General features: G+C 46.4%; 1 protein-coding gene across 1 annotated transcript; it reads right to left on the bottom strand.

The window, feature by feature from the left end:
* Positions 1 to 6,655: 6,655 nt before the first annotated feature.
* On the bottom strand, positions 6,656 to 8,577 carry LOC117895090. The gene is made up of 2 exons (XM_034802490.1): positions 7,808 to 8,577; positions 6,656 to 7,748 (listed from the first exon to the last, which is right to left on the bottom strand). Exons 1-2 carry the CDS (start codon positions 8,575 to 8,577, stop codon positions 6,656 to 6,658), a joined length of 1,863 nt encoding a protein of 620 aa, XP_034658381.1.
* Between the last annotated feature and the right edge of the window lie 2,713 nt (positions 8,578 to 11,290).

Consider the following 11,290-nt stretch of genomic DNA (forward strand, 5'->3'; position numbering starts at 1 on the left):
AAAAAATCACAAAAAAAATATATCTAAAGAAAATTACACACTGGGATCGCACGGAGAACTATCCATCAAGCGGTGACATAAGGAAAAATCACATACGAGTGTGTACAATATGTATTTATACTTTATCCGCATATGTGGTGAGTAGAGTAAATATTTATATGGCGTATTGACCGCACAATGTTGCACTTGTTCCTTTTTTTTATTCAAAAGTTCTAAAATGGAATCCAACTTTTGTTTCAACTTCTCACTGGGGCTCTGCCATTCCGTTTCCATTCGATGTGGCAGCAATTAATTCAGTAAAATTCACATTTAAATGCAGCAGCAAGTAATTTAATAATATACGATTACGAGCACAATTACGAGAGTGTCTGTGTGTTTGTGTGTGTGTATTTGGAGCAAAATACTTTGGATTTGCCGCTGGATGGCCTTTCGCATTTCCCGTTATTGGTTCACGTCTGTTTGCGTTGATGGCTGTCCGGTTAATGTTTTCTTTTACTTTCCATTTCGTGCTTCATCGTGGGGGCGTACCACCAGTGACTCTAAGACTGTACAACAATGTGCGCGATCGGCTCATGGAATTTTCGGTTAAAATAGAGAGAGAGAGAGAGAGAGAGAGAAGCACTGCCGTTTGGTGGAAGCACTGCACGATCAGTACGTTATCGGTTCGGATCGGTCGGCAGCTTCGTGAGCTTTGTAGAGAGAGTATGTACATAAATGAGCAACATCAGGAATAGAGTAAAGCATTTCCAGAGAGCATTGCATCCGCGAAACTTGCGATCGTCAGAGAGAGAAAGAAGAGAGTGGGCATAGGAGATAAATAGGGTAACCGAAAGAGCGGTTAGTACTTATACCTATCCCAATATTTACTTTTTTAATTATGTATTTATTTCGTTGTTATAATTTTAAATTGAAGTGCATATATCATAGGAAAATGTCACCAAAAGAAATACTCCCCCCATTTTTTATTTTAATTTGGGAATTGCATAGAACTTGGCATGCAGTCAGAGAAAGGAGCAAGGCCTCTGCATTATCGGAACTGACATTTGTTCTGCTTCAAGCTTCCTCCTGCTCTCCTCTGTTCCATTTCCGATTTTTTCCTAAATCGAAATATTCACAGTAAATTCACAGTTGCAGCTGGCATGAAAATGACAGCTCGTAAGGTAAATGGCATACGGCAAGCAAGCAAAGAGAGGACACGTAGAGAAAGAGAGCAGCCAGAGCACATGCACAACGTTTACCCCGAAACGCCACCAGTGCAGTGCAGTGCAGGTGGACCAATGGGAAGGTAAGGTGAGTGGTACAAGTGGATCTCTACACTTTCCTCTACTTTCTTGTACAAGTTTTTACAGCCGTATAAACAGGGAGGGGCTGGAAGCACTTCCATTTTGTAAATCATACAAAATATTGAGTACAATACGCTTTTTTTCGATCAATGCTACCCTGGCAGAGCCTGTCCATTAATCAGAACCCCATACCCATTACCCTCGTATCCCAAACGTATATTTCCCCATAAATAATTTCCACATTTATAATTATGATTGCCAATTAAAATGAATGCCTGTGGGCGTGTCCAACATCCGCCTCCACTCACGCTAGGTGTCAAAATCTGTTCTCTGAAATCGCCTTTCGTTATCCCCCAGCAGCGTGGCACCGGCACCCAGCAATGAAAATTAAATTCAATAAATTCGCTTTAATACATTAGTGGCTTTTTCGATATTTAAAAAAAAATGACCATGCGCGGCCATGGGGACTGAAACAATTTGCGGCTTGTTTTCGACGCCACAGAAAAAAGTTAAAACAATCACACACACACACGCGAACATGATCGGCTCAATATAAACTAATTGGAAAATGTTTCTACGAGTGACGTCACTGTTAAGGTCTGTGCCCTGCAATGCATGGTGTTGCTTGGTATCCAAACAGACGACAGCTCTGGTTTGGTTGGGCTGAAAAGTATGCTAGTGAAAGTGTTCAAGGAAGTGACTATTTACCACTGAACAGCAAAATATTCAAGGGGAAATTGAGCTCCTTAGATGTGTGTACATATTTCTCATACATCTTCCTCATACATGTACGGACATGCAACATTTCATCAACCTTCTTGAGTGCCTGCACTGTACTTAGACCATAGATGTACATATGTAAGTAAGTGTTCTTAAGAAATACACATAAAAAACAATGTGAAGGATTAAGGAGTTCAAAGCAAGTAAAGAATTGCATTCGAGGAAAATCGAACGCTCCAGGGTATTTACTAGTCGCGCTAGATATTTGCAGCTAGCCAAAATAAATTACCATAATTTTTCACTATCAAGAATAATACAACATTTTCGTTTTGTATAAAAACACGCACACATGCACAAAGTCTCGAAGAAAAAACCGACTTAAAAATAGACAAAAACAAAAACATACAAGAATAAAACCAGACAACAAAAACAGCTGGAGACAATGCACTATGGTCCCTGTGCCCATTTTTGTTGGTCAAAACTGAACTTTTCAAAATTTAAAGAAAAATGTGGCTTATGGCCAAAGTTGGTCAGAGTTGCGTACCAGAAAATTTCTTATGTAGAAGAACACAAAATCAGCTTCACAAAATCAGCTGTGCAACCCAGCGGGTATTATTTAACAGCACGTGCAATGATAAAGTGCCAATTTAGTTACAGTTGTAAATGTCTCACGAATCTAATCTTTATATCAAAAAACATAACCCACAAATCTGTATTTCGCTCGCGAGTTATTAATTTTGGCCAACAAAAGTGGTCGCTGTGACCATGGTGCAGTGGAAAGAGTGGGAAAATGTATGTGTACTCACCGTAAAAAACAATAACACAAAACACGGGTAAAAAATATGATTATATTCGTGAAAATTAATTGTTTTTTATGCATTTGATTTAATTTCACCAATCAATTTGTATTATTTGCACACACAAAAAAAGCAATAGAATTGACGAGTTTATTTTTTGCTGAGGAGGGAGTAGTTGCCAAGGAGCAGAGCAGTGGAGACTTTGGAGACTAAAAATTCACTTCGGCACGCGGCGCTCTCTGCCAACCGAATGCTGACCAACTGAATGTGAATGGTTTTCCTAATCAGATTTGTAGACGGCAGTGCCAAAAATGAACAGAAACAGACACGCGCGACTACGGGAATTATGGAGCCAAATGTAATAAAATTGTTATTAAAAATAAATACACTTAGCCGGCGTATGGAAAAAACGGAACAGATCGGAATGAGTTTCGCTCTCTTTTGCCTTGTGGCTGGCTGTTGGCTGTTGGCTGCTGCTGCAGCGACGACGACGACGACACCGAATGCGGTCGCGGACAGAGAGGCTGTGTGCAGAAGCAGCAGAAGCAGCGACCCGAGGCAGCAGCGCACAGTCGAGAACCCACTCTAGAGATGGCCACGGGACGGATCTTCGGATTAACTAACTCAAGAAACATTAAAAGCATCCAAGAATAAGCCTAAAATCGGAAAAAGAATAGGCAGTGCAGACAAAATAAAAAGGCACCGAAAACAGAAATATCTAAATTCAGAACATTACAAGTTCGTGTTAACTATTTGTTATTATTTGTATTTGCACGTGCAGTCACGCACGATTCATGCCAGTTTGCCATCTCTAGTTCCTAACCGAACAAAGAGGAGCAGAAAGACCTAGAAGAAGCAGCCGCAGCTGGCTTAGAATCGGGCAACGGCAGACCAGAACCAGAACCAGCACCAGCACCAGAACCAGCTAAAGATAAACAAAAGTTATGATTTGGAAATAAACCAAAATTTTCTTTGGTTGTTTCTCAAGGAGAGCGCGCTCGCAGCGCCGGTTTCGTTTATATTTGGTCATTTTGTTCTTCTTGTTTCTCGATTCCCACTTTTTTCCCATTTGATTTGGTTTATTTTTAGCCGCTCCAGTCTCGGAATTCCACCGATTCCGCGATGTGCCGCCAGGCAGCAGCTGTACATACCACTCCAGCTCTACTCCGTGGGCCTTTTTATTCAACCAATTGATTGTCCGATGCTCGAGGAATACCCACTGTGTACGATTTGTGTCTTTCAGTGTCACAATTTCCTAATAAAGTCATCCACTAGGCGTTTCATTCATCCCTTTACTTATGTATGTATGTATTTTTTGGCCATGGCTTTAGCTGCCTATGGGCAGAATTCATTAGGATTCATGGACACGAAATCGAAAGTCAATCAATGCCATAAATGTGTCAGATCGGTTGCTGACCAAATTACTGACCAACAGCGAAAAGTTACTACGTGATTTTTCATTGCCCATTCAGGAGATCATTAAACTGACATTTTTTCCACCACAGCGACAGCAAGAAGTAGAAGTTTGGGCGATATTTAAATCAGAAAAACTCACCGTCCACTTCATTAGCATTCCCGTCACGTAAGCGCATGCAACTGAGCGAACATTCTGCTTGGACTGACCAACCGAAATTCACACACACTTAGCGAGACGCTCACATGCATACATACATACATATGTACACATGTATGGGAGTGTACAGCAGGAGCTACTCCTCATGCTCAGTATCAAAGCGGGCAAGACGAGCCTCCCACAAAAATATTTCAACTAAGTAAAAACAGAGTAAATAACGATTGCTTGTGTGTTTATTGTTGTGCGCTCTTTTTTTAAATGATTCATTTTGGTTGATCCTATGTTAGAGTCCAAAAATGTAGCTCTGGCTTTTCTCCTATTTTTTCTTGGCGTCTGGTGGGCCCTCGATAGCCTCCGCCATGCGTTTGATACCAGCAGTCTGGGGCCTTGCCATGCCCTTAGCATTGTTTGGCTTCTTGGCTCCCGGTTCCGGCTCGGCAGCGTTAGACGTTTTATCGCACTGCTTTTGGGCCACTAGCAGTTTTCTTTTTTCGGCATATTTCTGGGCTATCTTCTCGTTCCAGCCTTCGCCGTTCATTCGCGCCTCAACCTCGTCGGCGCTGGGATAATGCTGCTTCTTGTAAACCACCGATTGGCCACCAAATAGCAGCGATACGAGGCCAGCACTCGCAGCAATGTCATAGACGGCCATGTACTGACTATAATCCCGGGCCTCAAACTCTATGTACGCCCTATCATCTTTGACAAATTGGCCAATTCTCTCGATGACAGAGTTTCGAAATTTACGCGATTCGTCCCTAATTTCCATTCTCTCCTTAGTTGTCGTTGAAGGGGCAGGCTTATCCATCTTGATTTAATTTCTAATTTTCCTTGAGAGCTCGCCGCTTTTTTCTTTTTGCTTTGCAGCTGCAAAGCCAAAGCGGTAGTTTTAAGGCGTCTGCCAATCATGCGCTCACAATCCCAAATCTACACACTTACTCACCGTTCTCTTGCGAATATTTGAGAGCTTTTCAAATGGTTCAACTACAGCTGGTCCGGTTTTTTTCGTTGTGTGACAATAAAAGTTAAGATTTTGACACTGAGCACCGGGCCAACTTGCTCGCCAAACGAGCTGCCAACTCGTTTCAAAGTTTCCTTATGACAATTGTTTGATGGCTGTTTACACTGCACATTTTTTACTATTAGTTCCTTTAAGGCAGATAACAGCTAAGGGCCGTGCCGACCCCTACTTTAAATTAACGTCCATCCTGAATATATAATATAATTCTTTTTCTGCCATCCCTGACCAATGCTGACTGCGATAGTTTGTGTGGAACAAAAAACAGGGATGATTTCTAATCGTCTCCATAGGAAAACCATCCCTGATTTAGCATTTGCATTCTTTCCAACTGTAATTAAATGTTGCAAGTGTTTGAAAGTTTCCCCAATTTTAAAGACGAACCAAGGCATCAGCCCCAGAGCTGCCCATGAACATTTTTCCCTCTTTGTGTGGGGGAATTCGAATGCTTAAATGAACTGTTTTTTCCAGCAGGACCATTGGAAAGCCCGCTGTTGTTGGTTGGCGGATGCGTCGCTGTTTGCGGCTGTTTAATTGTCATTTCGTGTGCAGCAACTGAAATGCCAAATAAACACATATTGGATGTGACCGCTTGACGCATTCGTGAGTGAGGTGAACACATTGGGCACGGGCACAGTAAAGACCAACACAAAAGCATACAAAATTAACTTATCGAAAGCAATTCGAACAAATGTGAGAAGCTACAGGGGGGGACTAACAGAGCTCTCACATTTCATAGATCTCTTTGCGGATCCACTTACAAATGATTGTTGCTCGTAGCTTAGGGCCAATCGCCACTGTCTTTGCACCTTTGGCAATTGCAATGGGAACCTTGAATTGAAAACTGCATTTTGCTTCCCCCTGGCCGCCAGAACAGCAGCTGGTGCGTATCAATGTTAACTTGGCTAAATTATATAGGCCCGGTGCGGCCCACTTCGGGTGGTGTGGGAGTGTGTGTGGTGGCCCGCCGGCCTTTGGCAAATGAAATTTGCAAACGCTGCAGGCAGAAGTTGAAAATGTTCAACGAATTCGGTCAACAATTTCGGACTGAATGAGTTTACATATTTGCCAAATTCTACATAAATATATATGTACATACATACTTATACATATGTATGTGTGCAGTGCCCTCAGCTTTGGTTGTTTATCTTTTGGTCGTGTCAAAGAACTCGAAATTGTTGCAAGGAATTCAAGGGGGAAAATTCCAGGAACGCTTTTGGGAGTGTTGAAATCGAAGCGAATAAAGTAATTGGAACATCGAACTTCACTGGCCGACGCCAGGGAAGATTCTGCGCCAGAGGTGCTCCAGCAGGAAGCCGAGAAGCGCCAGCAGATTGCCACCGAGGACGACATAGAAGGCCAGCTGTAGGTCACCGATGGTGAGGACGCGCGCGAGCTCGGCCTCGGCATTGGCCTCCAGGGTGCGGGCGCGCATCTTGATGTCGACACGGGACTTCTCGTCCGCGATCCACTTAACGATGAGGCCGGCGTTGAGGAGGCGCAGGAGGAGCGCATTGATGGCATCCTCCCAGGGCGAGTCGCGCGGCATCACATACGAAATGGCATAGTACTTGGGGCACTCCGGCACCACCCAAATGCGGCGCAGCAAAATGAAGAGGGAGGACTCCAGCATGAGGGAGTTGTAGCGAGAGACGCCGGCCTTGCCCCCATTGCGGGCCACATCATCGATGACATCCGCGTAGAGGTCGTGGTTCCAGGACAGCTTCTTGTTGAGGCTGGCAAAGAGCGGCGACGTTTCGCTGAAGAACAGATCATCCGCCATGGAGCTGTACTTGTAGATGACTTTCAGGCCGCTGTCGTCCAGCTCCTGCATCGTATTGATGTCCTTGTAGTACAGCGGATGGATGTACACCGTGGCCAGGCTCGACTCAAAGATGGCCCCAAAGATCACGCTCACCAGGCACAGCGATCCAATGAACACCCGCTCCGCATAGCTCGTGGGCAGCCTGGACAGATTCACGCGCACCCACACCACCCACGTGTCCACCACTATGCCCAGAGCCTGCTTGTAGAGCCGCTGGTGACGCAGCCGGACGATCCTCAGGTGCAGATTGATCACGCGCAGCAGCAGCCAGATGAGGGCACAGCCAAAGGCGGCGAGGATGAAGCCCAGCCAGATGTCATAGCCCACGGCAAAGATGGGCAGAATGGACTGGGGTATGCGATGCGCCTTGGGCACATAGATGCACAGGCTGTCGTCGTAGACGGCCACCGTGAAGTCCATGTACTGCTGCACCAGATAGTCCTTCACGAAGAAGCCCGTCAGACAGATGTCCAGTCCATCCCGAAGGATCGAGCCGATGGCCCCGTTGTAGCTGCCATTTGCACTGCGTTCGCTTCAAAGAAGAGAGGAGAATCATTCGTGGGGATGGATCCGTCGACGGGGAGCACCTACCCAAAGTAGTTCTTGTCCGGCTGCTGCAGCAGCAGCGTAAAGTTGAGCTTCTCGCGGAGCGTCTGGGCCACCAGGTAGTCCACGCCCGTCACGCTGACCAGCTGGCCCGAGCCCGGGTCCAGCTCCGTCCGCGTGAACACGGACTTGAACATTTGCACGCGCAGCGGATAGCCGGCCATGTCGTGGAAGAGATGCTTGGACAGCGGCTCCTGGCCCGTGTAGGCAACCAAGCGACCAAAGGCCTCTGCCCGACGCTGGAACGGATCAAAGATCCAGATGCCCTCCAGGGAGAGAATGTAGCGGTTGTAGATCTTCTGGCGCATCCACAGCTGACGGCAGCTCTCCTCCAGCTGCAGCTGCTGGCGCATCGTGAGTGCCTCACTCTGATCGGCGAGGATGTAGAGAAAGACGCCGGCCCGCTGGCTGGGCCCGGCTGCACCACGATTCGAGATGAGCTCCGCGAGTGTCATGACCAGCACCAGATTGTCCCGGCCAAACGGATCGTCCAGCCACTGATTCTGCTCCGACTCGTAGACCCGCACGACAAGCGGCAGCTGGGAGCGATGCAGAAACCAATGGACATACACATTGGCGGCATCCCCGTGCCGATGCCGCAGACGCAGCCACAGCTGCACCTGTGGCAGGTCCCGTGTGGGCACCGCCATCAAATCATCCAATTGGCTCAGCTCCACGCCGCTGGAAGCGTTTCCCGCGGAGAGGAGCAGCAGCAGCAGCAGCAGCAGCAGCAGGAGCAGGATTTGGACTGCCATTCGTCTTGCCTTTGATATGACAAATGACTCAAGAAGTCCTCCCGGTTGGGTCATTTGCCACTGCCACTGCCTCTGCCTGTTCCCTGTTTTGACACCTGCAATTTTGTTTGTTTGCTTGCGCGTAATTAGAGACTCGTTGTGTCAGCAAGTCCTTGCCGCAGCTCCTGGGCAAACATCGCAGGGCTCTACCCCATGGGGAACCACCCCATAACTTCTGCTGCCCTTTTGTTGTCCATTTGCTTCGACCATTCATTGCTAAATCAACTTGGCTTAACGCGGAAATCCAGGCAAAAAGGCCAACGAAAAGCGGAGGCGGAGATTTGCTGGAGAGGGAAGCCACGATCCAACTCGCACTGTGGCTGCCGAATGTTTGTCTTGTATCACAGAACATGCAATTACTAGTTATGGTGTCTATTATTATATCATACTATTAGATATTCGTTGTACTGAATGTAGCTGCTGCAGATTTAATTTGTTTACATTTAATTGCTTGGCCTTGGTGGAGCTCGCCAGAGAAATGGCCATGCATACCCGTATGTTACGGGTACTGCGATTCTGACTAGCATTATGTTAGCGCACCAAATGGTTCTGCAGCGGAGATCGGCAACAGGCGCTGTAACTATGAGCGACAAGAGCTAACATTGCTGTTGCTGTTCTGCTCGAACTACTGCGCTGAACATTGAGTTATTCAAAGTGTTACAGGTAACAGGCGCTGTAACAGAGAGCAATAACAGGCTGTTAGCCCCTCGGCGCTAACATTGCTGTTGCTCGCTGTTGCTGTTGCTGGTGTGGCTGCTGCTGCTGCTGCTGCTGTTGCTCATTGAGTTATTTAAAGTGTTGAACGTTTGGTTGTTATTCGACTGATTCTTTTCATGGCAGCTACATATACATATAATATAGTTCTCTGGCCTTGGCGTTTTCTACCTCTTTTTTGTTTTTATGCACCAAAGCTGTTTTCTCTGCCTGTATGCATTTACAGGTACTCTGTAAGCGGTCACGTTCCACTGCTGTCCGCCGCTGCTGCCCGCTGACAAGAGCAACAAAAACTGCCATCAATAAACTTCAACTCCTCTCTCCAACACTCGATCTACTCGAGCTGTGCGTGCCCATTCCCGTGGCCGTGGCCGTGCCCGTGCATGTGAGTAGTTTTGAAAATGAAAAAAAAAATAAATTGGAAAATTGGAAAAATTTAAAAAGCAATTCATCGCATTAGAAACGTGCAGTGAATGGAAGTACTCGCTGTTGAGGACTCCACCGCCCACAGTTGGCACGGACAATGGCAAGTTTTATCGCTGCCCTGGCAGGTGCGTTCCCCAGACAATGGCTACTGTCTCGGATGCTCAACCTCATTTTGCCACATCTCCTGCTGCTTCATCGTGAAGCTTGTCTCCACTTATCTCATTTGCTACCAAGCCAGAGATGGGCGCGTGGAACATTTCGAAGTTAAACGCAAAATTAGTGAGGGAACAACTCGTTTTCCATATTTTACAAGCAGAAAACAAGCCACAAAAAGTGAAGAAAAGTCCGAAAAATAATCCATGCAGGGAGAGAGGCTGATTTCGTCTTTCTGCTTCTCTTCGTTCGAGCTTTTATTTTCCACCGGAGCTGTGGCAAGTGTTTTCCTTTTCGGCATGACTCTTAAAGTCCCAGAGATCGACGGAAGAAGGAATATGGATGGATGGATGAATGGATGGATGGTTCGTAAATGCTCTGCGTGCGTGCGGCAATCCGTCCAGTAGCCGCACCCATCGTCCATCTTGGACCGAACTGCATTCAGCACTGAAGCGAGCTGAGCCAAATGGGCGGGGCCTGCTTTTATGGCCCGGCGATAAAATCAAATTGAAGTTTTTCCGGAGACAGAGGGCAAAAGAGCGAGAGAGTCGTGGAAGCGGTTTACTCATTTATTATTATGACGGGCACCGTTGTGTGCACTTGAGTGAGTGAGAGCCGCACGTCGGAGGTAATGGGAATGGGCATGGTGCATCCAGGAAGGAATGAAATCATTTGTAACCTGGCACGTGAAAACCAGCAGGCATCGTCGATTGGCCACTGTGGTAAAGTGCATTCTCTTGGGTTGTTCTGCGGGGTGGCGCTTGCCCTTAGTCCGGAAAATCCATAAAAACTAAGTGCCCGAAAAGCACGCCAGTGCAGCGATGAGATTACCCAGCACTTTTCTAGTTAATCCTTAAATGCTTGTTCGAAAAATATGCTTTCTACATGCAAATATAGTTACACAAGGAAGCGCATTTCATGCTTTCAGCGGAGGACACACAGTACACTTCTCGATAAGCCAGTGGCTCTTTATCTGCCGGCAATATCCTTGGTTCGCAGCCATCACTAAATGACAGAGACAGGCAGCCACAATCCCACTCGCATTCGCATCCGCATTCGCATTCGCTTCGCCCACCCCAAAAGCCATTGCTTCCATTGCATTTACTTCTTTTGGCAACGCAAATTGCTCGCGAGCGAAAAAAAGGAGAAACAGCAGAAAAGAAAATAAGAAGCACTAGTCAACAAAATTGAACTTAACAAATCGAACAGCAGTGGGTTTGGGCCACAGAGGAGCTATCGTGCTGCATGGTGAAATCAGAGTGCAATCATGTCGGAGCAAATGAACTGAACTTAACCAGGCTGAGTGACATGCCAATGGGATTACCTTCTGCTGAAATACAAAACATGCAGCTCGAGGGGAGTCGCTTAAGCGTTCAACTCA

Source organism: Drosophila subobscura, chromosome A, assembly GCF_008121235.1.
Source record: "Drosophila subobscura isolate 14011-0131.10 chromosome A, UCBerk_Dsub_1.0, whole genome shotgun sequence".
NCBI lineage: Eukaryota > Metazoa > Arthropoda > Insecta > Diptera > Drosophilidae > Drosophila > Drosophila subobscura.

Excerpts from the sequence above, each read along its gene's own strand:
- LOC117895090 (XM_034802490.1), bottom strand. The coding sequence starts at position 8,577 with ATGGCAGTCCAAATCCTGCTCCTGCTGCTGCTGCTGCTGCTGCTGCTG. Across the intron at positions 7,749-7,807 it reads CCGGACAAGAACTACTTTGG|CGAACGCAGTGCAAATGGCA; the intron begins GTAGGTGCTCCC and ends TCTTCTTTGAAG.